The following is a 26787-nucleotide window of genomic DNA, read 5'->3' on the forward strand; positions in this document are numbered from 1 at the left end:
TCGGAGCAATCGTATCCCATCCAGCTCAGGTGTAACGAAATGGAAAACTGGGGAAGCATCGGACGATTGCTTCGGTTGAACAGTGGGAGCTTTTGAAATTTATAGCACTCTGTTGTTTCTCGTTTCCCAAATTGAGTTAGTCTCGACCTTCTCGGGCGGGTTGGAAAACCGATGAGTGGGGGTGTGGACGACTGTTTCGTTCTGACTTGACAAATGGGGACACTTGGTGGCTGGGAACGGGTTGCCTCCGATGAAAAATCCACTCGTCATTGGCCACCTAAAAACGATTTATCAACATTTCTCCTGGAGCGCAATCACCGCACCGCATCGAGTTGACCTTTTGGGCAGAAGCGTGCAAGCAAATTTCTTTCGCACGTCCGGATGCCGGACGCACCCTGTGAGTTCGATGACGATGGCTACGACGTGCTCGGCTGGCGACGGGAGAAAATGTGCGCCCGGCAAATCCTCCGGGTTATTTATGACCATAAACTTTCTGACAGCTCGTAAAGCAAGTAAATATATCACACGCTGATCCCTTCCATCATGGACAAGACAGCCAACGTCCGCACGTTTACCAGCCATCTCCCACAAGATGAAAAAAAGTTGTACACATTTATTTGGGAACGTGATAAAAAATTGATTGAAAATCATGATAACTACAGTTCTGAAAATACGGTTTATTTGGCATCAACATTTTATAGTTTCATAAACAATTTGAAATAAAAGTGCATATTGATAATAAATGTAACTTCTCAATCAAATTTACCGTGTAGCTATCGAACAGAAGGCTACTCCCGAAGAAAGTCCAAATAGATTGAACTATACATAGCCAAAAGTTTCACCCTCATTGTGATGATTTGCGAAAAATTACGCCCACCCACCGAACTCTCCGCTTCTTTTGTTCAATTTTTTCTTCTGGTTCTCTTGCGAAAGGTAATTTACACGCAAACTAAAGAAAAAAAAAACGCATCATTCTGGAAACATTAGCTCCCCCTCCGACTGTGGTTGAGTGCTGTCCTGTGTCTTGCAGCGTCCAACTACCGAGTCTGACTTTATACGCTTTTCGTGTTTGGGTGGACCTCCAAGAGGGGACACGTTCAACAATAAATAAGACTCATTTTCGTGTGGCTACAATTTAATTGTTCTGCTGATGATAGTTCACTCTCCACGGGGGAAGGACCTGCGTAAAACTAGGCAATCATCATTTCATGGGGGGACACGTGAAGAGCGCGTTGTGTTGACCGGGCGGGCGGCGCCAGCGGTAGGATATTAATTGAGGTTTGTAGTAGTTCGAGTGGTCACTTAAGTGCTGGAACCGAAAAACGTAATTTTCTACGGTATGACAAGCATATTACGAAAAGATTAAGGGTGACAAAGAATGATGTGGTGGAAGGGAAAATTGTATCGATGGCAATGAATGTGCCGGAATCATGGATTTCTTGGCAATTTCCATAGGCTTCACATGAAATTGAAAATGACTCTCCGTTTTCGACCAGATCTCGTGAAGATTGAACACCTTACTACTACAATTAAAAAATGGACAGGGCACGATATGACCAAAGAAATCGTATGATAGTTTAACTGAAAAATTACTAATTCTGTACGGAAAAAAAGTAATAGTTTTCACAAAAATCTATTGGTGGTCTTTATATGGATCTTTAAAAATTGAGTTCAAGTAGCAAAATTGAAAAAGTTTTTGCAGTGTTTCCTAAAAAAAACGCCCAAAACATCAAACAAGGATGTATGAGCAAAAACAAAAATATTATTTTTTATTATTTCTGAAGAACGAACATCTTAACGAACTTCTTGAACCAAAATTATATTATTTTCGTTAGACATTTCGTCCCTCCTTGGGAGCCTCCTTTCAAGAGGCTTGGGAGCCTCCTTTCAAGAGGCTTGGGAGCCTCCTTTCAAGAGGCTTGGGAGCCTCCTTTCAAGAGGCTTGGGAGCCTCCTTTCAAGAGGCTTGGGAGCCTCCTTTCAAGAGGCTTGGGAGCCTCCTTTCAAGAGGCTTGGGAGCCTCCTTTCAAGAGGCTTGGGAGCCTCCTTTCAAGAGGCTTGGGAGCCTCCTTTCAAGAGGCTTGGGAGCCTCCTTTCAAGAGGCTTGGGAGCCTCCTTTCAAGAGGCTTGGGAGCCTCCTTTCAAGAGGCTTGGGAGCCTCCTTTCAAGAGGCTTGGGAGCCTCCTTTCAAGAGGCTTGGGAGCCTCCTTTCAAGAGGCTTGGGAGCCTCCTTTCAAGAGGCTTGGGAGCCTCCTTTCAAGAGGCTCGGAAGCCTCCTTTCAAGAGGCTCGGGATCCTCCTTTCAAGAGACTCGGGAGCCTCCTTTCAAGAGGTTTGGGAGCCTCCTTTCAAGAGGCTCGGAAGCCTCCTTTCAAGAGACTCAGGAGCCTCCTTTCAAGAGGCTTGGGAGCCTCCTTTCAAGAGGCTTGGGAGCCTCCTTTCAAGAGGCTTGGGAGCCTCCTTTCAAGAGGCTTGGGAGCCTCCTTTCAAGAGGCTTGGGAGCCTCCTTTCAAGAGGCTTGGGAGCCTCCTTTCAAGAGGCTTGGGAGCCTCCTTTCAAGAGGCTTGGGAGCCTCCTTTCAAGAGGCTTGGGAGCCTCCTTTCAAGAGGCTCTGTAGCCTCCTTTCAAGAGGCTTGGGAACCTCTTTTCAAGAGGCTTGGGAGCCTCCTTTCAAGAGGCTTGGGAGCCTCCTTTCAAGAGGCTTGGGAGCCTCCTTTCAAGAGGCTTGGGAGCCTCCTTTCAAGAGGCTTGGGAGCCTCCTTTCAAGAGGCTTGGGAGCCTCCTTTCAAGAGGCTTGGGAGCCTCCTTTCAAGAGGCTCGGAAGCCTCCTTTCAAGAGGCTCGGAAGCCTCCTTTCAAGAGGCTCGGAAGCCTCCTTTCAAGAGGCTCGGAAGCCTCCTTTCAAGAGGCTCGGAAGCCTCCTTTCAAGAGGCTCTTCAAGAGGCTCGGAAGCCTCCTTTCAAGAGGCTCGGAAGCCTCCTTTCAAGAGGCTCCAGGCCTCCTTTCAAGAGGCTCAGAGCCTCCTTTCAAGAGGCTCGGAAGCCTCATTTCAAGAGGCTCGGAAGCCTCCTTTCAAGAGGCTCAGGCCTCCTTTCAAGAGGCCTCGGAAGCCTCCTTTCAAGAGTCTCAGGCCTCCTTTCAAGAGGCTCCAGGCCTCCTTTCAAGAGGCTCAGAAGCCTCCTTTCAAGAGGCTCTGAAGCCTCCTTTCAAGAGGCTCAGAAGCCTCCTTTCAAGAGGATCAGAAGCCTCCTTTCAAGAGGCTCAGAAGCCTCTTTCAAGAGGCTCAGAAGCCTCCTTTCAAGAGGCTCAGAGCCTCCTTTCAAGAGGCTCAGAAGCCTCCTTTCAAGAGGCTCAGAAGCCTCCTTTCAAGAGGCTCGGAAGCCTCCTTTCAAGAGGCTCAGAAGCCTCCTTTCAAGAGGCTCAGGAAGCCTCCTTTCAAGAGGCTCAGGAAGCCTCCTTACAACAGGCTCGGAAGCCGCCTTCCAAGAGGCTGAAAAGCCCCTTTCAAGAGGCTCGGAAGCCTCCTTTCAAGAGGCTCAGAAGTCTCCTTTCAAGAGGCTCAGAAACCTCCTTTCAAGAGGCTCGGGAACCTCCTTTCAAGAGGCTCAGGCCTCCTTTCCAAGAGGCTCGAAGCCTCCTTTCAAGAGGCTCAGAAGCCTTTTTCAAGAGGCTCCGGAAGCCTCCTTTCAAGAGGCTCGGAAGCCTTCTTTTAAGAGGCTCAGAAGCCTTTTTCAAGAGGCTCGGAAGCCTCCTTTCAAGAGGCTAAGAAGCCTCCTTTCAAGTGGCTCGGAATCCTCCTTTCAAGAGGTCTGGAAGCCTCCTTTCAAGAGGCTCAGAAGCCTCCTTTCAAGAGGCTCAGAAGCCTCCTTTCAAGAGGCTCAGGAAGCCTCCTTTCAAGAGGCTCAGGCCTCCTTTCAAGAGCTCAGAAGCCTCCTTTCAAGAGGCTCAGGAAGCCTCCTTTCAAGAGGCTCAGAGCCTCCTTTCAAGAGGCCTCAGAAGCCTCCTTTCAAGAGGCTCAGAAGCCTCCTTTCAAGAGGCTCAGAAGCCTCCTTTCAAGAGGCTCAGAGGCCTCCTTTCAAGAGGCTCAGAAGCCTCCTTTCAAGAGGCTCGGAAGCCTCCTTTCAAGAGGCTCGGAAGCCTCCTTTCAAGAGGCTCGGAAGCCTCCTTTTTTCCTTTTTTCCTCCTTTCAAGAGGCTCCTCCTCCTTTCAAGAGGCTCGGAAGCCTCCTTTCAAGAGGCTCGGAAGCCTCCTTTCAAGAGGCTCGGAAGCCTCCTTTCAAGAGGCTCAGGCCTCCTTTCAAGAGGCTCGGAAGCCTCCTTTCAAGAGGCTCAGGAAGCCTCCTTTCAAGAGGCTCGGAAGCCTCCTTTCAAGAGGCTCAGAAGCCTCCTTTCAAGAGGCTCAGGAAGCCTCCTTTCAAGAGGCTCAGAAGCCTCCTTTCAAGAGGCTCAGGAAGCCTCCTTTCAAGAGGCTCAGAGCCTCCTTTCAAGAGGCTCAGGCCTCCTTTCAAGAGGCTCAAGCCTCCTTTCAAGAGGCTCAGGAAGCCTCCTTTCAAGAGGCTCAGAAGCCTCCTTTCAAGAGGCTCAGAGCCTCCTTTCAAGAGGCTCAGAAGCCTCCTTTCAAGAGGCTCGGAAGCCTCCTTTCAAGAGGCTCAGGAAGCCTCCTTTCAAGAGGCTCAGAAGCCTCCTTTCAAGAGGCTCAGAAGCCTCCTTTCAAGAGGCTCAGAAGCCTCCTTTCAAGAGGCTCAGAAGCCTCCTTTCAAGAGGCTCAGAGCCTCCTTTCAAGAGGCTCAGAAGCCTCCTTTCAAGAGGCTCAGAAGCCTCCTTTCAAGAGGCTCGGAAGCCTCCTTTCAAGAGGCTCAGAAGCCTCCTTTCAAGAGGCTCAGGAAGCCTCCTTTCAAGAGGCTCAGAAGCCTCCTTTCAAGAGGCTCAGAAGCCTCCTTTCAGAGGCTCAGAAGCCTCCTTTCAAGAGGCTCAGAAGCCTCCTTTCAAGAGGCTCAGAGCCTCCTTTCAAGAGGCTCAGGCCTCCTTTCAAGAGGCTCAGAAGCCTCCTTTCAAGAGGCTCAGGAAGCCTCCTTTCAAGAGGCTCAGAGCCTCCTTTCAAGAGGCTCAGGAAGCCTCCTTTCAAGAGGCTCAGAGCCTCCTTTCAAGAGGCTCAGAAGCCTCCTTTCAAGAGGCTCAGGCCTTTTTTCAAGAGGCTCAGGCCTGCTTTCAAGAGGCTCAGGCCTGCTTTCAAGAGGCTTGGAAGCCTCCTTTCACGAGGCTCGGAAGCCTCCTTTCAAGAGGCTCGGAAGCCTCCTTTCAAGAGGCTCAGGCCTCCTTTCAAGAGGCTCAGAAGCCTCCTTTCAAGAGGCTCAGAAGCCTCCTTTCAAGAGGCTCAGAAGCCTCCTTCAAGAGGCTCAGAAGCCTCCTTTCAAGAGGCTCAGGAAGCCTCCTTTCAAGAGAGCTCAGAGCCTCCTTTCAAGAGGCCTCAGAAGCCTCCTTTCAAGAGGCTCAGAAGCCTCCTTTCAAGAGGCTCAGAAGCCTCCTTTCAAGAGGCTCAGGAAGCCTCCTTTCAAGAGGCTCAGAAGCCTCCTTTCAAGAGGCTCAGGCCTCCTTTCAAGAGGCTCAGAAGCCTCCTTTCAAGAGGCTCCAAGCCTCCTTTCAAGAGGCTCAGAAGCCTCCTTTCAAGAGGCTCAGAAGCCTCCTTTCAAGAGGCTCAGAAGCCTCCTTTCAAGAGGCTCAGAAGCCTCCTTTCAAGAGGCTCAGAAGCCTCCTTTCAAGAGGCTGGAAGCCTCCTTTCAAGAGGCCTGGAAGCCTCCTTTTAAGCAGCTCAGAAGCCTCCTTTCAAGAGGCTCGGAAGCCTCCTTTCAAGAGGCTCAGAAGCCTGCTTTCAAGAGGCTCGAAAACCTTCTTTCAAGAGGCTCGGAAGCCTCCTTTCAAGAGGATCGGAAGCCTCTTCTCAAGAGGTTCGGAATCCTCTTTTCAAGAGGTTCGTATGGATTTATAAATGTAAGTGTGATCATTAATACTTACAACATTATTCATCGTCTATTTCAAGTTGCTTTTTTCGCGTATGTGGGACGCACGCAGTAAAAATTATTTATTGTGAAGCTGATGCGTTGGTGAGTAAAGAAAAATAAGACGAGGAATAATATTTCGGGTACTTATTCAAAAGGACGTATGTGATTTTGTAAACAAAGATTCAAACGTCGATTTGTCCAATCTGGTGACACTCCCACGCAAACCAACATTACCAACAGGTAGCCAAAGCCTCCCCCTACCTGTATATGGTGATGGTTTGCGTGGGAGTGTCACCAGATTGGACAAATCGACGTTTGAATCTTTGTTTACAAAATCACATAAGTTATTCTGAACCGTACCCGAGATATTATTGTGGATAGGATGGATCAAAATTCTGCGTGGTGGTACTCCCGCACTCGAGAGTTTCTTCCTCTGCGTATGTAGAACACCTGCAAACAGAAAAGTGTTGTTGTGGATCGAGTTGATTACAATCCTGGATTGTGGGACGCATTTCGCATTCACGAGATTCTTCCAGAACCGGTGAGATGTCCACAAGAAGAAATATTTTATTGTGAATAGTCACAATTTTGCGTGGTGGGACACCCAAAATAAAGAGTTTCTTCCTCTGCGTTGGTGAAATGCCCGCAAGCACGATGGTGTTATTGTTGATCGGCATGATAACAATCCTGTTATTATGGATCGGACTGATAGCAGCTCTGTGTTGGAAGAATTTCCGCAAGCAGAAAAAGGACTGATCACAATTTTGCGAGGTGGGACGCCGGCTTTCAAGAATTTCTTCCGCTGCGTTGGTAGAATGCCCGCGAGAACGATGGTGCTATTGCGGATCAGCATGATCACAATCCTGCTTGGTGGGACGCCCGCACTCAATAGTTTCTTCATCTGCGTTGATGGGGCGTCCGCAAGAAGAATGGTGTTATTGTGAATTAAAATGATTACAATTTTACGTGGTATGACGCCTGCACTCAAAATTTTCTTCCTCTGTGTTAGTGGGTCGTTTGCAAGAAAAATAGTGTTATTGTAAATCCAAAATCATTGATATTGTGCGTAGCGGGACGCCCGCATATAAGATCTCCTGCGTTGGTTGGATGCCCATAAAAAGACTTGCGTTACTATGGATCGGAATGGTAACACTACGCTAAGTTGGACGAACACCTGCAATAAGTATGGTGATATTGTGGATACCATCATAAATGATCAAGAAGTATAACTTCATTGAGGAAAATATCCACCGATAATTGAAAGCTGTTTATCCACATTTTTCCTATTTTGGTTTTCAGTTTTTGTTGCTTTTTGATTTATAACTGTAAACACACAGTGGAAAAAAGATGTGTTCGAAGGTAGTAGAGGCAGAAGTAGTAGACATGATCTGTACTTCAAGTGGAATAGAGTTGTCTGAAATGTTACTTCCATTGCAAAGCGAGACGCCCACTGCACGGGAGCGTCTATGGAGTGATCTTCCTTATATAGGTTCGGCATTCATAATGTGGTATCCAAAGTACGCAGTACTACAATGTGCCGGAAGGAATCATTTGCATCTTAGCATCTGTTGTAAGGATTTTTTTTTCTTTCAGAAGTACAGGGTGTTAATTCTTCTTAAGAAAAAGAGAGAAGATGTGGGACATACAAGCAATTATATATTACACATTTGCAGTCAGTCAATCCCATTTCTTATGAGATAAGTCTCGAGTGCAAGCCATGCAAACATGATGGGCGATTTTTTATTTGTAACGCTGAATTGCACACAAGAGGAAGTTGAGAAGCAATCAGAGTTTTGTAACGATTGCTCAAAAGTCAAGACCTTTAAAATAACTCGCTTCTCTTTATGACGCTTCTTAGTTTAAAAAGTACCACAATGTACAAACTAATCAATCACTTCAAATCAGCTTATCAGAAAATCTGATCGCAACATCTGTGTACAATAATTATGTCGTCAAAGCCATTGTTTACCATAGAAATTACCTCGGCAAGGAAGCATATTAGAAAGAATAAATCTTGGCACTAACTCATGAATAAATCCTTAGATTAAATTCCGCTCAAACCTCCTCCAACCATAAGTCGTTCTTCATTCAGTCAACACCGTTTGCGTCTCATCATCGTCGTCGTACTTTCACCACCCAAAAATGATTTGCCGGCAGTATTTTTCGCGCCACAAATAAATTCAATCTTTCCATCGCGGCGTGGCAGGTCCCCCCGGACTCCGGACCGGGGCTGACTTCAACTCTAACGACTCTATTTCATGTTCCAGGAGCATAAAAATGTACATTGACTACCCAGCTGGGACTCATGGGGGGAAGGGGGAGTCAAACCGCTATAGTTTGTGTGTGTGTTTCTAACACCGAGAGAGTGTACACAAAGCCCCCCCGAAGATGTAATCCAGCATAATGATTATATTTCATTACCCGTGCGAGCGCTCATCGGAAGCAAGAAATGCAGCTAACGGAGACGTTTGACACAAATTATAAATATTTTTCTTCCTTTCACAGTAGTTAACCCACAGCAGCAGTGGTGTTCCATAGTGTAGTGTTCCTTTCGTCGAAGCACCAAGAAAGGAAAACGTGGAAAACCGCAATAAGCAGGGTTTTAATTCCATCTTGGCAACTATACTGGCTCTGCTGGCTAAGCTCTGTACAACATCACGAAGACGGGTAAGGAGAGTAAGTGATGTATATTCGTGGCATTTTTTTCCTTCAAGTAAATAGACTTTTTTCACTATGCTGCTACTCTACCTTCTTCGCTGCAATTATATTTCCGTGTATATTACGCCACTACCCGCTGCGTGCTACCAGCAACTACGTGGATGTTATTCCACTGTTCGGAGAGCACATTTTCTCAGTTTTCCTTTAACCGGGTCAGAAAACAGTTTTTTTCTGGGAATAATCCGCTTGAACTTCTCGACCGATACGCTGGGGTGCAGCTATTTAATCCGCTTAATAGTTCTTCAACATGTTTAAGACGCCGAAAATAATGCAGCTTCTAATGGATGACTTTTATCCACTCAAAATAAAATAAGGCCCTTGCGGTCAAGTACTTGCGGTGATGAGTTGAGGTTCACAGATTCTTCAGTACTACAAAACGGTATGCTTTATAGCGGTGAAACGATTTGCTCTTTGGTGTGTGACCTTCTTGGTCAAGTGATGATTTTCTTGTATTACAATTATCACAATTCTCACATCATAAGCTCATGATACATGACGGCTTCAAGTTACTTATGAGAACACTGAATGCCTGAAAGTAACCGACATTAAAACCATTTTAATAACCTTTTTTGAGCCTAATAATCTTTCACTCGTATCTCTATCCGTATCTATAGGTCTGTAGGTCTGTGGTGCTGAAAATCATTAGTCTGTTCCGGTTCACGAGATGTTGCAGCCGCGAAAGACGTGCGATTATGATTGAGCGCTGGATTGGCCAAGGCATTTGTAGCTAATACGAGTACTAATCGACTAGAGTACCTGAACAACTGGTACCTTTTTATTGGTAACAGTGAAGAAAGTGGAAGGGGAAGTAGGCAAGCTGAAGAGGATTTTTTTTCTGATGTGGAGCATCAACTCTTGAAATAAAAGCATTACTCCAAACTACATGATCTCAATTCAGTTCACATCCTTTAACCTTTTTCGAGTCACCACAAGTATGTTGGCCTCTATCCCTCTCTTACTAAATTAATGATGAGATGATATTGATTGTACTTAACACAATGAAACGTGGCTCCGTAAAATCATATATATGCCTAAGCCTATCAAATTAACGAATTCACGATTGAGACATCTCACTTCTCACTCCTCATTTCTCCCATGTCACGGTAAAATGAGAGAAGCGTGAAGTGATTAGTAAGATGTTTCGCTGCCATCTTCGAACTTCTCACTTTTCACAGTGAGGAGTGGGAAACAAGTAGTGAGAAGTGAGACGTCTCACTTTTCACACCTCATTTCTCACTTTATAACTGACCTATTCGGCCAAATGTCCTATTCGGTCGAACGACCTTTTCGTCCAAATGACCTTCTCGGCCAAATGACCTATTCGGCCAAATGGCTTTAGGCCTAATGGTTTGTTCGGCTAAACAATATTCGGCTTAGTGGCCTTCGACCCAATGTCATTCGACCAAACGGCTCTTTCCCATTTAAATCGAACCACATTGGCTGGTATCGAAAGCTTTCAATTATTAACAATAGAAGTTCACCTAGAACTCTAAATTGAACTTTTCAACTCAAATAGCAGTCGCCTAAAATGCAATCATCTTTATTACTTTCTTCTGTTTCTGACACCTCTCGTAAGATGGTCTGTCCCTCCATTTCGCCGAACAATGAAATCCTCTTTTAATGATCATAAAATCTCAATGCGACACTGATTCGAAAGATCCTCCCAACATCATCATAGCAAAATGTTCTCAAGCTCTGTCGCAAAAGCCTTTTAATGAAGCTAATATTGTTTTCTGCATAATTGGAATCAGAAAAGCAAGTGCTGCCACAAAACCTCCGCACCGCAAGGCTCGATTTCATCATGCTCGCAACCTATTATCCGGTACTTTATAATGGTCTAGACTCATAAATACGAACATAGCCATAATTATCCTCCACTTCTGTGTGACATACAACGGCAACGAGTGGCAGTCTGCTTCGGGGGGCCAGCAATGCGAGAAACGGTTCGGTTCTGGACGACTCCTCCGACAAAGCACAGCACAGGTAGGACGCACGCAAACGGGACGACACCGTCCGTAGTCCTCGGGAGCCATTCCCATTCAGTTAGTCATTCATCTGTAAAACAGTTTGAATTCTGCTTCTGTCCGGGGCCAGCGAGGCTGATTTCGCCTCAGACATGACACCCAAGGCAAAGCGAACTCGACACGTTCTGTTGGTTCCGGTGCGTAGAATTTCCAATCCAGAGAGTGGCCGTGCCTGCGACAGGACCAAAGGAAAACGGCTTTCAGGTATGGAAATGACAAGCATTGAAAGTGTGCTGAGGCTGACGCTGGCTGCCTCCTTCGAAGTAGGTTATTGAGAATAGACCGAGTATGGCAACCATATCCCAGCCAACTGTCTTCTATTCGAGTGGACATCGAGCGACGTTCGTCCGGGATATTGTTGTACGGGACGGTGGTTTGGGAGCTTTTTTGTGCTTCAAATTCTGGCCGCTTCAAAGGCGCTAGTTTGGATTTTGCTGATTTTGCCGATGCCGTTGGGACTATGCCGGCTATGGAATAATGGGAAAGCTCCATGCATGCAGGGGGCCAAAATACTTTCACTGTTTTTACGAGAAGCTTGTTTTGGAAATGAAAAGTTATAAGCACCTGGTGGCTACTTATCACAAAAAAACTTTTTATAAAAATGAACAGCTCAAGCATTATTTCAATGGGCCGGTATTACTCAATGTTTTCGCGCTTAACTTTTCAAAAGGGCCTAAGTAAAATTATTTTCGTGAATCAATTTGAATGTTGCAATCAACAGACCAATATGAAAGGTTTTGATTGAAGTACTCAAAAAAAATCAAGAAAAAAATGCCTTTTGTCTTTTTGAAAAGTTAAGTGAGATTTGATATTTTTGTGCTTGGAGCACAAAAAAAATGACAGGCCTAAATGTTTTGGTACATAGCATACGACCAAATATGCACACAAAAAATCAATTTATATCCATTGTTTTAAAACCACATTGCGAGTTCATTTTGTTTGTGTTTATGATTAGTATACTTGATACTTGATGGGCTACAGCTCATCGATGAATTTACGCCGAATGGAGTATCCTTTTCCACTGGACTCGATCTTGGGCCAATCGCTTCCAGTCGCCCTGAACATTGGGCGCCCTCAGGTCCTCTTCAACTGCAAAAGGCCATCGTGTACATCGTCCAAGAAGCCTGCGGCCTCTTCCGGGTTATCTACTTAATATCATCTTCGCTTGACGTTCTTCCGACATACGAACAACGTGACCAGCCCACCGTAGTCTGCCGTGTTGTATAAGTTTAATAATATCCAGCCCTTTATACACCTGGTACAACTCGTGATTTATGCGACGCCGCCAGATACTGTTCTCCTGTTTACCGCCGAGTATTGTCCGCAGCACCTTACGCTCAAACACTCCGAAAACTCTCCGATCAGCCTCTTTTAACGTCCATGTTTCATGGCCGTATAAAGCCTCCGGAAGAACCAGAGTAGTAGCGAATTTTGTCGTTTGAAGACTATGGGACTTAAGCTGGTTACGAAGTCCGTAATAAGTCCTTTTTGCAGCTGCAATACCCCTTTTCACCTCGCGGGTAACGGCGCGGAGATGGCGCTTTCTTTCCTCGCACGCCTTTGACAGACTCATAGAAGCTCCGCATATCGTTCTGCTTCATTTTCCCCTGCGTCTTGCTAATCACTTGTTTTTCATATTCTTTCTTCTTCCTGCGGTGGGTTCTTTTTTCGGCTGCTTGTTACGAAATTTAGAGATTATGCCGACAAAATTGTAAAATATTTTATTCGGGCGCACACCAGACAGCAAAATATACGTTAATCATCATACATCACAGCATCTATCATCCCTCGCACACACCGTAAGATAAATCAATCTCCCCGACTTGTACACGCTCTCGCATCGCATGCATATTGTAATGTGCGGACTGGTCGACTCGCAGCTAGACAATAGAGGAGTCAGAGTGATTTTAGCTGACTTGGCAAATGGTTGGCTTCGGCAAAGTGCATCAAAGTGTTCGATAATATTGCTTTCCGATAATGAAAAATTGTGCCCGGTAGTAATTGCAGAACCGTGGCGTATTTAGAATCTGCATAGAAAACAGATTTCTAAGTACAGAAGACGAAAGCATCACATGACAACCACGTGTTGATTGGGCTCAAGAACAGACGCAGGCCGTACCATCAGACACGAAATAAACTCGGATTGAATTTTCTGAATGTGACCCAAAGCCGCATATGCGCAATGATAGTAAGAGCCATATAAACGGAACAATAGTTCTAGCCATCAAGCATGGACAGTATCGTCTGATCCCGAATAGAAGACAAACCGGCCTTCAGAAGAAGAAGGCCTTTTATTTGCAGCCTGGAACTATTTAATGCACGAAAAGGTGGTCATTTTCCCGAGTACACTTGGGTACACAAGGAACATCAGCAGCGACTATATTGCATGGGATTGCATTGAATGCAGACGAGAGACAAGTGTGCGACAGCTCGTCAGTGGAACATCGTGTGGTTGCGACAGACTGACCGTGCGACTTGCATGTGTGACACCTCGATGGTGCGACATCTCTGCTAGCGACCATTAGTCATCGCATGACATTTTGTGTGGTGTGAGGGTGCAGCATCGCAACAGAGCCATCGATGCCCTTGCTCAAGGGCATTTCATCAGCAGCAGCGACATCGAGCATGCAGTGAGTGCAGCACGGGGCCCCCATCGATCGTCGTCGGTAGTAAGCGGCAACATAAGGTGAAGAGACGCATGTAAACGAATGTATGTATGTAGCAATAGACATAGGATGATCATGAGCAAGTAGTTATTAATTAAGCAGCAAGATTTCCCTTCTCAAGTATTGAGCACTTTTCTCTGTTAATTCGCTTGTCCTTTGGACCGAATGGTGGCAACGCACCTTAGTCAATTTGCGTAGCTAGCCGGAGCAGGGAACACGCGATTCGACAGGTGTGAAGTCACCTAATCGCTTTATTGGGTATATGTGCTCACGATTAGCACTCTCGTTGTATTGAAGCGTTGTGATTGAATCATTATAAAAGATTCCCAGGGAGATAAACAGAAAACGCAACATGCTCTTGCTTCCTTGTACCGATCTCTATTCGATCGGGTACCCGACATCAACATCCGGCTTCTGGCAACGTTCTTCTCATCTGTCACTCTCTGACACTCTCTAACACTCCACATCGAACCAATTTCTCGTGCTGGATCGACTCCCATAGATCGTTGATGGTGTCGCTAACGTTGATTGCACTTATCCATTTGTCAAGCTTCTGGCGGTACTCAGCCGATACTCTTTCCGCCGACAATCGCTGGATATTGTAACGCATCGTTCACTGTGATTTTTTGTTCGATACAGTTGATAACCGTGATCGAATTTTACTGACAACGAGTTTACTGATCAGAGTCAATGTTCGGACCTCTGAATGTCCGCACATCGATAGCATCCGAGAAACGGCGCCCATCCACCAGAACATGGTCTATCCGGTTGCAAGTTTCACAATTTGGGTGTCTCCAGGAGACCCATAGTGTTATATACCATTCGATTCAGCTCGATGAGCTGAACAAATGTCTGTCTGTCCGTGTGTGCGTGTGTGTGTGTATGTGTGTGCGTGTGTGTGTGCACAAAATGCCATAAAAAACATTAGCCAAATTTTCACATAGAAACTCTTAACCGATTTTCTTGCAACAAGTTGCATCCGACAGAGACTAAAACGCTCTTGATCACTATTGAATTTCATAATAATTGCAAATTGCAAAAAATAGATAATATTAAAATAGTGATGAGACATAGTCACGTAGAACAATAATGTGTTATGAAAAATGCCTTGCATCTATGAATATTTTATCCGTGGCTTCCCATTAAGAGTTTCATCGCACTATAAAGATGCTCGTGTTGCACGCATTTAGGCGTAAGTATGCTCTTCGTTCAGTTTCATAGTACTATGAAATTGTCCGAAAGTCAAAATTCGAACATAGGAAATTCGAGAAACTTTTGGCAGCGCCATCTGTCGTCTACTAGTGTAAATTTTCTATCATAACATTAGACGGTGTAACTGTTTTGCCTTTCTTGTACATCATCGAGGTGTAAGCGTAAACACACCCGTTTCAAATCACTCAGAGACTGAGTGAAATTGTATTGCCGTCTCTTTTTTTCCCATGGAAAAGTTACTCAATTTTCGTAAAAAGTGGAACTACTCAAAATTTGAGTAGTTCCACTTTTTACGAAAAATGAGTAAGATTTCCGTGAGAAAAAAAGAGACGGCAATACAATTTCACTCAGTCTCTGAGTGATTTGAAACGGGCGTGAAGGCTACATTTATTACCTTTTTGCGCGAGAAAGGCACCATCACCGCTAAGTGGATTAATCTGGGTTTTTTCTTCTATCTCCATTTTTCGTGGTATTTGAGAGGCTTCAGTAAGCTACCTTAACGGAGTCGCGTTACCTACATCACGCTGGTGGGGCTGCCACCTTAGGTATAGCTGACGCGATACAGCATTTCGTTGATCAGCCGCTGGGCAGACGCTGTTTGAGCCACACCTCCTGGTGAACCGATGATCGAGGCGTACCTTCTCTTCAGCCTCCCTTCAGCTGATGTCAGAAGGACAACAGTGCTCAGACTGCACTACCAGATAAGTACACAAGCCTTAGCTGGCGGTCTTTGTCATTGGACGACCTGTGGAAGCGTGAGATAGGGACTTGTAAAGACCAGAGCTCTGTTGGGCGCTTCTTCCTTGATGTCAACCCACTATTTTGCAGCCCTATCTGGAGGAATATCCGGAAGAATTCCTAGTAGAATATCCGGACGAGTTCCTGAAGGAATATATGGAGGAGTATTTTGAAGAATTGCAGGAGAAATATACGGAAGAATTCTTGGAGAAACATCAGAAGAAATAGGAGGAATTGCTGGACGTATATCCGAAGGAATATTCGGACGAATTTCTGGAAGAATATCTGATGTAATATTAATAGGAAGAATATTAGGAGGAATTCCTGGAGGAATATCCGGAAGCACTCAAGGACTTATATCCAGTGAAATTCCCGAAAGAACAGCCGGAAGTATTTCTGGAGGAATATCCGTAGGAATAGCCGAAGGAATTCGTGGACGAATTTCTGGAGAAATATCCGAAAAAATATCTGGAGGAATATCCGTAGGAATAGCCGGAAGCATTCCTGGACTTGAAGCTGGAGCAATATCAGGAAATAGTTATTTGGTTTATTTGTCTTATTTATCTTATTTGTCTTATTTTTATCGTCCCTTTCCTGTATTTGATTTCGATTTATATATTTGATAACTACGTGTTTACAAATGTGAATGCGCTACTTTCTAGTGTTGTGCTATCTAAAATTGATCGCTTCGTCGTTCCTTTCCTGCTGTGCGCCACGAGAAAATATGCTGTTGGCTGCTCTCCCAAAATGATAATTTTTGTATAGCATTTGGAAAATTTGGTTGAAGTAAAAAGACTTGCCTTCAAAATCGTATGCAGTTTCATATTTGTTTATTTGTTTTTTATAATTCATCTTAAATTTCTACAGTCTTAATGAATAACATGAATATTATCTTAAATTAGGTTCTGTTGTTTTGATCGATTCACAAACTGGGATGTGGAAACTCCAAAATCGAATGCAGCTTCAATCGATGAAAACAAACGAATCATGGTACATATGGACTGATTATAACCAAATAGAGTGCGATGAAATCCAGTGTGCAGCAATGTCCGCTATCTCAGCATTCTTCCAGATATGTACTCGGAATCCAATCAACGAAAGAAGATGGGAGCAATCGATTTCTCTGTTCAGCAACTTTACAATAAGCCTAGCCTGCTGGATTTTCCGTTGCCGATCCAAGGTATCAAGCCCACGGCATCGTTCGGGATAGACAGGGAGATTCGCGGGGCCCTGCTACGGAACATGTCTCAATGCAAGCCTGATGCATCGTTTTTGGATACGCTCGATTCTCAGATTCCATGTGGCGCCCAATACAATGGATGAGTTTTCGAGAATTGGCCTTACAAAGGAGCAATACAGTACCTTTAGACAATGCGGATCAGTGAACTCCTTTGCAATTTTAGTCACAAAGCCAAGTTGACGATTAGCTTTGGAAATGATCGACGTATAATGGGAGTGAACACTAAGCTTTGAATCCAATACACTGCCAAGATCTGTTATATGGTTCACCCTCTTGAGGCAGCAGTTATCGATGTAGTAATCAAATATTATCGGATCCTTAGAGCGATGGAAATTCATCACAGCACATTTTTGAACGCTAATCACAAGCATATTTTCTTATACTTTTTTATTACACCAAAATGATCATTACAAATTCGGTTACCTTAAGCCTCAAATCTTTGGAGGTACTGTGTGTGTTATTACAATGTAACTCCCACTGTCTGGCAGTGGCATTATGGATAAAATATTCGTGCAACCATTTTAATTTAATATAATTGCAAGAATCTTAGATCCGGGAGCTGGAAGGTGATACCTCTATTGTAACTCCTATGGCACATTTCAAAAACGCAAGCATTCCGAAGCTATTATAGTCGTATACAATATGCCCCGCGTGATTACACCCACATATCATATGGATATCTGAAGTGCATTCATACATCCTGGATCAAAAATCAATTATTTGATCCTGGCGCGTATTTAGTAATAAAATCAATATTTGGAAATGCATTGATGATTCGTCATAAATTACTTATCCCTACACTAAACATGTTTGCATTTACATTCCTTAATGACATTCAAACGACAGAATCATTCTCCTATAGCAGAATTCCTACGACTGAACATCTAGCATTCGAACATAGAAAATGTTAACGTAATACACTGATTGCAGAAATCTAGCTCATACTGCACAGTAAACAAAAAAAAAATACTGATAAACCTCCAGTGCGCTTGGTGAAAACATCATAAGATGGAGAAATGGAGATGACCTCGGCCTAATAGAGATGTGCGTTGTGAAGATTCTTCCAGATTTTCGCAAAAACCATTCAGCAAGGGCTTCTCAATGAAGACTGCGACTACTGTTCGACTCGCATAGCCGTACCTTTGGAAACACTGTTAAAGTTTCGAATCCTGTACGAGTGCTGCTGACAATACGGCGGCTGGCAGGCTCGGTTGGATTATCTTAAGCGGCTTTCCGGCAACTTTTTCCGACCTTCTCAGTGGAGAAAAGCGAACAATGCAGAAAGTGGTTTTTTGAAAAATGCTTCCACTGCCTTCTTGTGTCCGAACGGATTCTGCCGGAATGTATTGTTTGCATTCGGTCTTAAAAAATCATACTATTATTATTAAATTGTATCAGTATTTCAAATAAAATAGTATCAGTTTTTCAATCAGTAAGAGCCACTCATATATCTAATGCACACTGAGCTGATCAGGTGTGGTGTAGAGATGGGCGTTAAGATCCAGAACCGTTAAAACGATCCGGATCTTTGATGTGAACGAATGATTCGTAGCTCACTTTTTAAAAGATCCGGTTCACCAGATCAGCGAATTATCGGACCATTTGTAAGAAAATGATAAAATGAAAAGTTTTTTGTAGTATTCCATAAATGTTATATATGCTTGTGAGCGAGAGAAGGATGATATTATTGTATGTACGGGTCAATAGTGTGAGCTTGAATGAAAACCATTTCACTTATTTGCTTTCTCTTTACATTTTGTTTGCAAGATCCGATCCGTATGGAAGATCCGGATCATTAGACTGAATGATCCAGTTCTGATCCGTTCAACAAAGTGATCCGTTTTGCCCATCTCTAGTTTGGTGGGAACCATTGTTGGTCGAGTTTGTAAGCCTAATGTGTGGCCCTCAATCACTACACTTCCAGAGATCATTTTGGACAATACAGAGAACTTGCTATCTGCGGAAAAATCCTTTGCTGGGAATAAAGCAATGGCATAGATCGCTAAATTGAAGGAGATCTTTAAACTTCACGTTTTTAATAATGCAAAGAAGCATTACGTGGCAGCTGTCAACACTCAATCGAAAGTCTGCTTTGAAGAATCTTTTTTAAAACATTGCCAATGCCTCAACCAGCCAGCCGTTGCATCCAAGTATACTGTAGACATCTCCAAGTTGCTTTCGATTTAGATCAACTATGATCTTCTGCTTAGCGAACGGAGATAGTTTTAATGCGAAGTGCTGACCTTGAGTTCAGAGTACAGAATTGAGGTGTATTGGCACCAGAAAATGTCTGTAGATGAGCATAAACACCGTCAGGTGGCTTTAGAATTGAAAACAGGTTTAGCAGGGTTCGTAGTGCTCACTAACAGGATAGGATAATCACTAGCGAGAATTTTCGGTGCTTAATCGCTTTTCGGAAAGAAAATTTACAATGCTCTGAAAACTCTGATGCGAATATGTACATTGTACATTATGTGAAAGATTTAGATTTGAAGAATGTATTGCAGGTAACTACTTTCCTTAGATGGGACTCAAACCCACGACCGTTAGTATGCCAGACTGGGTGATTTTAATCACATGGTCGAAGCACTCACAGTGCATTGCCCATCCAATGCTAGTGTAAGTTTATATCTTTATATAGCACTAAGGGAACTATTTCTTCTAAGCCACGGCTAAATACCACATGGATCTAATAAAGAACGATGGAATCGACGACAAAGACGTTATTTCTAACCTTGTAGCATTACATTCAGAAAGAGTATTGATCCTGCAAAGGAATTTGGAATGCGCTAAGATCAATGGTGCGATCACTTTCAGGGTCACGAACTTACTAACATATATAAGCTTTATAATTCAAATTTGAGTGTAGGTGACATTGAGAGTCAGTGAAATGATGTGTGTGGGTATAAAGGGCGAGTATTACAACTGTCCACGATTTGTAGCTTGGGGTTAACAATTTCATCCCCAACAAGTATTGTATTAATCAGGACAAATACGTGATTTTTTCGATTTATGGCCACCTCCTTTCCCCACAGTGCGGCAAGGTGCAAACATTCGAGCTGGACTAGAGGCAATCGATTTTCTGCATCAACGCGTTTGCATCGTTCTGGTTCGGATGAAGTGAGTTCATTCCTCCGGTCTTATTTAGAAGACCAACCACCAGAAGAACTTTGTCTCAATTCAGTTAATAGGAAAACTTGCTGAGTAAACTGAATTTCAACTGCCAACAGATGGGGTAGTTCTATTGAATGACAATATGATCTTGCAAGGATATAACAATATAGCAAAATTGATGTTATGATTGATAACATGACAGTGAAGCGTACTAAACGACTGCAACTCAAATGCTGCTTTTCTATACTATTTCGAAAGTTTTAACAAATATACTATATTAACAATATGATTCACTCTCACGAAATTTTGGCGACACCACATGTGGCGCCAACTCGCGTCCAAAAGGATCGATACACACGTAAATCGAACTACCCAAAATATGACGATCGTTTTACACACACTTCAAAATGTCATCATGAAAAAAATAGGGATGCTTGATGTTTTTTTGCAAACTTAATCGATTATGTTTAATCGAATGCAAACGGAAAATCAAATGTTGTAGATGAAGTGTGGTAGGCATATTTTTGTGGAAATGTATAATAAATTTGATATAGCTCGCTGAACTGTATCCGGCGGGACCATTCCGGTGCACCAAAATTGAAATTTACGCACGCTGCAGCAGTTGGAGAGCTATACGAGGTTGCTGTGGAAGTTAACATTCTTCTAGCATTGTACCTACTCGCTCTCTGTTTCGCACACCATGTTGCTGTTTGCTCATTTGACTGCAACACTTTTATCAAATATACTATTGTCGCGCTAATCTTTTTCTAGAATGCTGCGGCGGTCTTACACTCGCAGGCTCGACTGCGAAGGTAAACGTCAAGATAGCCGCCGTGTTAAAAGTTAGGCAGAATTTTCCCGCTCAAAAAAAACCACGTGCTTTTCGCGAAATGACAGCAGTGTTCGATTGTTTTAGTGAGAGGCAACCGGAATCACTGCGTACATGGAGAGTGTTTATCATGGCAAGTGCATACAGTGGGTGAGATTTTCATCGACACTGTTGTGTTTAGTGATCGTTGCGATTACCTGAGAAGCAACCAGCAGGAAGCCGCAGTATTCTATTTTATCTCGAGATGCATAATATATTAACAATATGATTCACTCTCACGAAATTCTGCGACTCCACATGTGGCGCCAACTCGCGTCCAAAAAGTTCGATACACGTTATAATTAAACTACCCAACATATGACGATCGTTATACACACACACACTTACGGAGCCGAATTTATTGAATTCAACATTTGGCTAGCAAACATTACCGCTAAGCAATGGTTAAACTCACTGGTATTTTTTAACAGCAAGGAAGTGACCCTGATCAATTTACTTATGTTTTGTTACACTTTACACTTTACACAGCTACGGCAGCCAAATTCCCTTTTTTTCCCTAAATACTCTTACAGGGTATTCAATAAGTTCGAATACACTTTAAAAAAATGTTTAAAAATTGTAATTAAATTATTTCTTTTCCCGGTTACATTTCATTGAAAGTATTGATTATAAGGAACGTTTGTAACATCTCTTCTGGAATGACCTTTATTTTGTACTTCTTCACGAGCTTCAAACGTTTCTAAAACCCAACGCAAGCGACACTTACGGTCAAAATGGGCATTTAGTTCCAGATTTTGAGAATTTCGTCTTTAGCTGGTACAAGTTACTGACCTTGTATTCGTCCAGCTTTGACATAATAAAGGATCAAACAAGAAAGTTAAGAGGGTTCAAATCCGGGAAGCTGGGAGGTCGCAAAGTTTTGTCCAAAAAGTCGATGAAATTGTCCCCATATAAGGCTTAAATCGCATGTTCCGTGTATAAAGGGTTATCGTCCTATTGGAACATGTAGGGCTGATCTCCGTCTTATCACCGGCCCACTGGGGGTATCAATCATCCCCGAAATCTCAGTTTTGTAGTGCGGTGTACGGTGTTGATCTTCAAAAAATGCTGTTTGCAATGCCCCAATCCATTTTCACCGCGCGTAATAAACAAACAACAAGTGACAGAATGTCAACACCACTCACATCCGTTAGCGTATATATACCGCTAACGCTGACACCAATACTTGTACAGAATATGTACATTGGGCTTATAAACACAATGATCAAACATTTGTATCCGAACTTATTGAACACCCTGTATAATAGGTTTATAGTGGTTATCTAGAGAGGGCCACTTGGCCATATTTTACACTTATAGTGGTCATCGGGAAGTTGTCGTGTAATATTGGGTTTTATTATTAGATCCTATAAATTGATCTTGAAAACCATCCCTAGAACGGAATAAAACTTGTAATGTTGCTTGGGATATCACCGCATGGCTAAGAAGCCTTTTATTTTACTATGGTAGATTATTGTTTAGCATGATCAATCGTTTTGAATAATTTTATGACACCAGTTAAACTTATTCATTCGCATAACAAGTTTCAATTTTGGCAGGTGTTGAGAAAGAATTGGGTATATGTGTAAAAAAGATATCGAACCAGTGCATAATCTCCATCCAAGCGTTTCTCAGCTATTTTCAGAGGATTACATACATTTATCGAGTTTGGCTTCGTTATGCTCTTTAACGTTTGAGCTTCAATAAACAAGTTATTTAGACTATAACTTGGTAATAATCGATTCCTCCTTAATTTTTTATATGATGATTGGAAGAAAAAAATCGAGGAAACTCATTTAGTAGTGACGTGGTAAATAATTGACTGTTTTACAACTGAAAGGTTCCGTTTAAGGGAGAAAAAAAAAGTTGTTTGGGACCCCTGGGTAGATTTTTTTCAAATAGTCACGAAAAGAAAGCTTAAAGCACAGACAAACAGACATAACACTCGTCAAATTTCCATCGTTCACTGATTTGCTGGTCAATTCAAATAATCATTAGTTGGCCAATCGATCACTTGTGGCGTGCGCATCGTTTTTGCTCGAGTTTGACGTTTACTCACTACCGCCATCTGGTTCGTGATTTGCCCAACTAACTGAAATCAATAGATGTCGTTAGTGTTTGAACGACGATGAATTTAATAAGTAAATGTTCAATGTGTTATGTCTGTTTGTCTGTGCTTAAAGGGTCAAACCCAATGGATACGTTTGCGTGCGTTTTGACAGTTTTCCCATGGGAAAACTGTCAAAACGCACGCAAACGTATCCATTTTGTTTGGCTCATAAGAGCTATATTTTCACGTAGTGAAAGTATTAGCGATGCTAATAATAAGCTCGCATGCATAATCCCATTTTTGAGAATTCCCAAATTGTTTTAAATTTTTGAATATGATTTGACAGAGAGAAACGAAATTTTGTGAACAAACTGCCCGAAATGAGCGTCTGATATAAATACAATTTAAACATAATAACGTTTGTGGTACAATCTCTCTATATAAAAATGAGTTTCCATTTCCTTTGAGGCAATATAACTCACGAACGGGTTGACCGATTTGTACGGGTTTCTCATTAATCGATTCGTCTTGAGGACTGCGCTGTTATAAAATATCACTAAATTTTGAGGAGAAAGTTCAGAAATTGTAAAAATACAATTTTGATGCGAGTTGTAAGGAAACCCAATACGATCGCGCTAAAAATGTTCTGGAGTGCGGCGCTGAATGAACTCAACAATTTACAGTAAGAATGCAAAATATAGGCGACTCTATAAATCTCGATGTTCCATATCTCGATATCTCTCCCTATGTCGATGGTTTCCTCGGTCCCTTCAATCTACATACATTTTGGATTTCTACATCTCGATAACATCCCTAACTCGAAATCTTTCTCTCCCGATGTGTTGTAATCGTTTTTTTGTTCTGGATTCACTCTCCTTATGTCGATATGTTTCAAATTTTTAGGCTACTAGACCATATTTGGACGATAACAATACAGATCAACAATAAGTAATGATATTTGTTTTGTTGTCGTTTTTCATAGCAACAAGCTGTTTTGGATCTAGTACCCATTAAAATTTTCCTTCCATTCCTCGATCTCTCCCTATCTCGATGGTCCCTTCAATATCGAGATGTGGAGAGCGACTGTAGTATCCAGTTTTCCGCGAGCGGTAATGGCCGCCAGCTTGCTTGCGGTTCAGTCTCTGATTTGACGTGTCTGGAGGTCAACTGCACCCACCGCTCCGAGCATTCTGACCAATGTAGCATATAAGAAGGTGCTGATTCAATGAATTCAAGCCTTCTTTAATACCACATTGATCAAAATGCTCGAATGGTGGGTGCAGTTGACCTCCAGAAATGTCAAATCAGAGACTAACCCGCAGGCAAGCTGGCGGCCATTACCGCTCGCGGAAAACTGGATAATCCTGAGCAAGGTCGGGTACGTTCAACTAGTTTTTCTTGCGAAAGTATCGAAAAATAATCTATTAAATCCCAAAAATATCTGATATTGGATACGAAATCGAGAAAGCACAATAAAATGGGCGTGATTAATTTTAGCGGAAATATCGCACCGTAATGCTACGTTTTGGAAGGGCAAATGTATTGAACAACTTAGTTGATTGCAATTTACTTGCAATAGAGTTGAACATGTTCAACTTACTGTCCGTTCAAGTGAGTTGAGCGAAGGTGTTTGGACGCGTTTAATCCAAGCGACTTGTTCAATTCACTTTCCATGTCTAAATGTAACAAAATAATCATACCCATTATGATCAGCGCAACATAACAAAACGCAATCGGATGAGTGTCATCTTCATGGCTTTTCCACTCAAGATACATATTCATTCAATCAATGGTGGGCAGCAAAAAGTTTTCAATTCATAATAAGTTAAAACGCAGGTGTTAAGTTCCAGTAGGAATTTAGGACACCAAGGTGGAAGAAGAATGATGCATTGGAATAATATCGATAATATTAATCAAATTTCTTGCTCAAGAAAATGATAGAAATATTTACAGTGGAACAATCATTTTAATGTTTGCGGAACGGCTTTCACAGTTTAAACGATTGAAGCAAAGGTGTAGTTTGTCTGCTTTGCACTGCTGCATCGAAATATTTACAGTAGTGTTTGCATTTAACAAAGTCGATATTCCGGTAATCGATTTATTGAAAAATGTATGGACATCCCCACACTGTATGACATCGAACAACTGTATGACTACTCACCGGAAGATGGCAGGAGGGTTTTCCAGCACAAGCTAGAAAAAAACATGTTTAGATTCCTCTTTGCTCGCTAGATGATGTTGTTATCACCGGCAAATTGTTCGCCATTTCGTTGTATGGGAAAACTCGAAGTGAACCATATTGTTAATATAATATATTTGGTTTTAATCAATATGGCACGACATCATCCGTTTGGTGTGGTTGAAGTGGCGTTAACACTTTAATTCGTTAATTCGTTGCAAGCTTTTAAACTTCGGATTTCGAAATGATTTATCAGATTTCTCGTAAATCTTGAATTAACGAGAAATTTCTTACTCTCCAACAAAAAAGGTGGATCCAACAGGATATTAGAGTTCCAATCATTTGGCTCCACCAATATTCATACTCTGCTATAGAATGACTCTCAGAGTTAGGTGTTATTTATGAATAAATAAATGCAATTCCCATCAATTTTCTCAAGTTTACCGAGCAACCTAGAACTAATTAGCTTTCATCTGTTCTCCTCCCCCCTCCAGATACGCCACAATGTCCGACCACCAGCAGCCAATCACGACCCCGCCACGGCGCTGCAACGAACATCCAGCCCTAACAGCCGCAGCCATGCTGGGCAATCTTCACGGGTCCGAGTCGTGCAAAAATTCACCTCTCGTACCGCGCCGGCTGGAGCCCCATCATCACAGTCTGCTGGAAAGTGGCAGCCAAAGTGCACAAAATTCCCCGCTGCCGAACCGGCGACTGGACAAATTACAGGGCGTAATTCGAGACAAAAGCTCGCCCATGTGCGGCCGCCGTGGGGTCCCGGACGAGGTCGACTTCAGCGATTCGCCCATCGTATCGAGAAAGTTCAATCAGGTGCACGAGTGTGTTTGTGCGCAGCAGAAGCTACGTGCCACCGTCGATGGGTCGGGATGCGTGCATCGAATAGAAAGTGAGTTTTCCAAAAATTCCCCGATGATGGCAGTGATGCGGAAGCGGGGCGACTCGGACTGCAGCAGTTGCATGCGGAAAAACATCATCCGAAACCAGTTCAGTGCCAGTGTGATGAAGAGTGAGTGCGGGGGGATGAGCAGTGCCGGGGGAAGTTCCTGCGAAAGCACACCGTTGCTGCGACGGAAGGAACCATTTCCGTACGGGTCACCGGCCAAAGGGGTGCTGGGTGAGCCGGGAGTGTTCAGCTCTCCGGTGCACGGTAAATCACCAATGGATCATCACGCCCCTTTCGGGGGCCTTTCGAGTCCGGCCAAGAGCGTACTGGGGGAACCGGGAGTGTTCAGTTCGCCGGCCAGAAGTGTGTGCAGCCCGACGGGCGAAGATGCGGCCAGTGACGGGGCCGATGTGCTTGCCAACGATCAGACTATTGTATCCGGATGGCTCAAGTTCCGAGACAACAAAAAGGTGAGTGAACTGCAGGAGGGCTTCGCACGACAGAGGAAAAAAAGGGGGAACAATGGCTAGCGGCTTCATAAAAGCTAAAATAAAGGCAATCGTCTTGTAATCAACATTTCACAGGGTTTCGTTTGGAAATTTTGTTGGTGGAAGAAATGTTCGACGATCTATGCAGTAACAAACACAAAAACTTCCGTGTAGTAGGGGACCAGACTGTATGCTATTGAAAGCTACAGTAGCCCTTAAGATGCAAGTTGCAATGTGTTCACTTTCATCATGTTTTATGATACTTTTTGAAGAACAGCCATGTTTATCAAATGTAATGCTTACTTACTTCTTGTTACCTAACAATCTCTTAATTGAAATTGTTTTGTAGATTAACTAAATCCCGAGTTTGGTGATATACGGTAGGATCAATCCTCTTATCCCGCCCTTCATCATTTAGTCACATTTCTTCATGGGGTTCTAGAAATAAAGATTTTTGAAAGGAAAATAGGAGCCCTAAATATTCTATTTATTATCTGGGTGAGTCATTAGTGGGTCATTCTTTAGGATAAAAAATGAGTGTTCTGCGCTCATTCAGTTTGTACAACTAGTCAACATCAAGGTCTTTATGC

General features: G+C 43.2%; 1 protein-coding gene across 1 annotated transcript in view; it reads left to right on the plus strand.

Moving 5' to 3' along the window:
• LOC134227381 (uncharacterized) overlaps positions 1–26787 on the plus strand; it is an 831489-nt gene that overhangs the window by 136910 nt on the left and 667792 nt on the right. Inside the window, exon 2 of the mRNA XM_062708800.1 lies at positions 25300–26179. Coding sequence (XP_062564784.1) covers positions 25310–26179 — 870 coding nt within the window. The 5' untranslated portion in view covers positions 25300–25309. The remainder of the gene's footprint in view (positions 1–25299; positions 26180–26787) is intronic.

Source organism: Armigeres subalbatus, chromosome 3 (genome assembly GCF_024139115.2).
Source record: "Armigeres subalbatus isolate Guangzhou_Male chromosome 3, GZ_Asu_2, whole genome shotgun sequence".
In the NCBI taxonomy this organism is placed as follows: Eukaryota; Metazoa; Arthropoda; class Insecta; order Diptera; family Culicidae; genus Armigeres; species Armigeres subalbatus.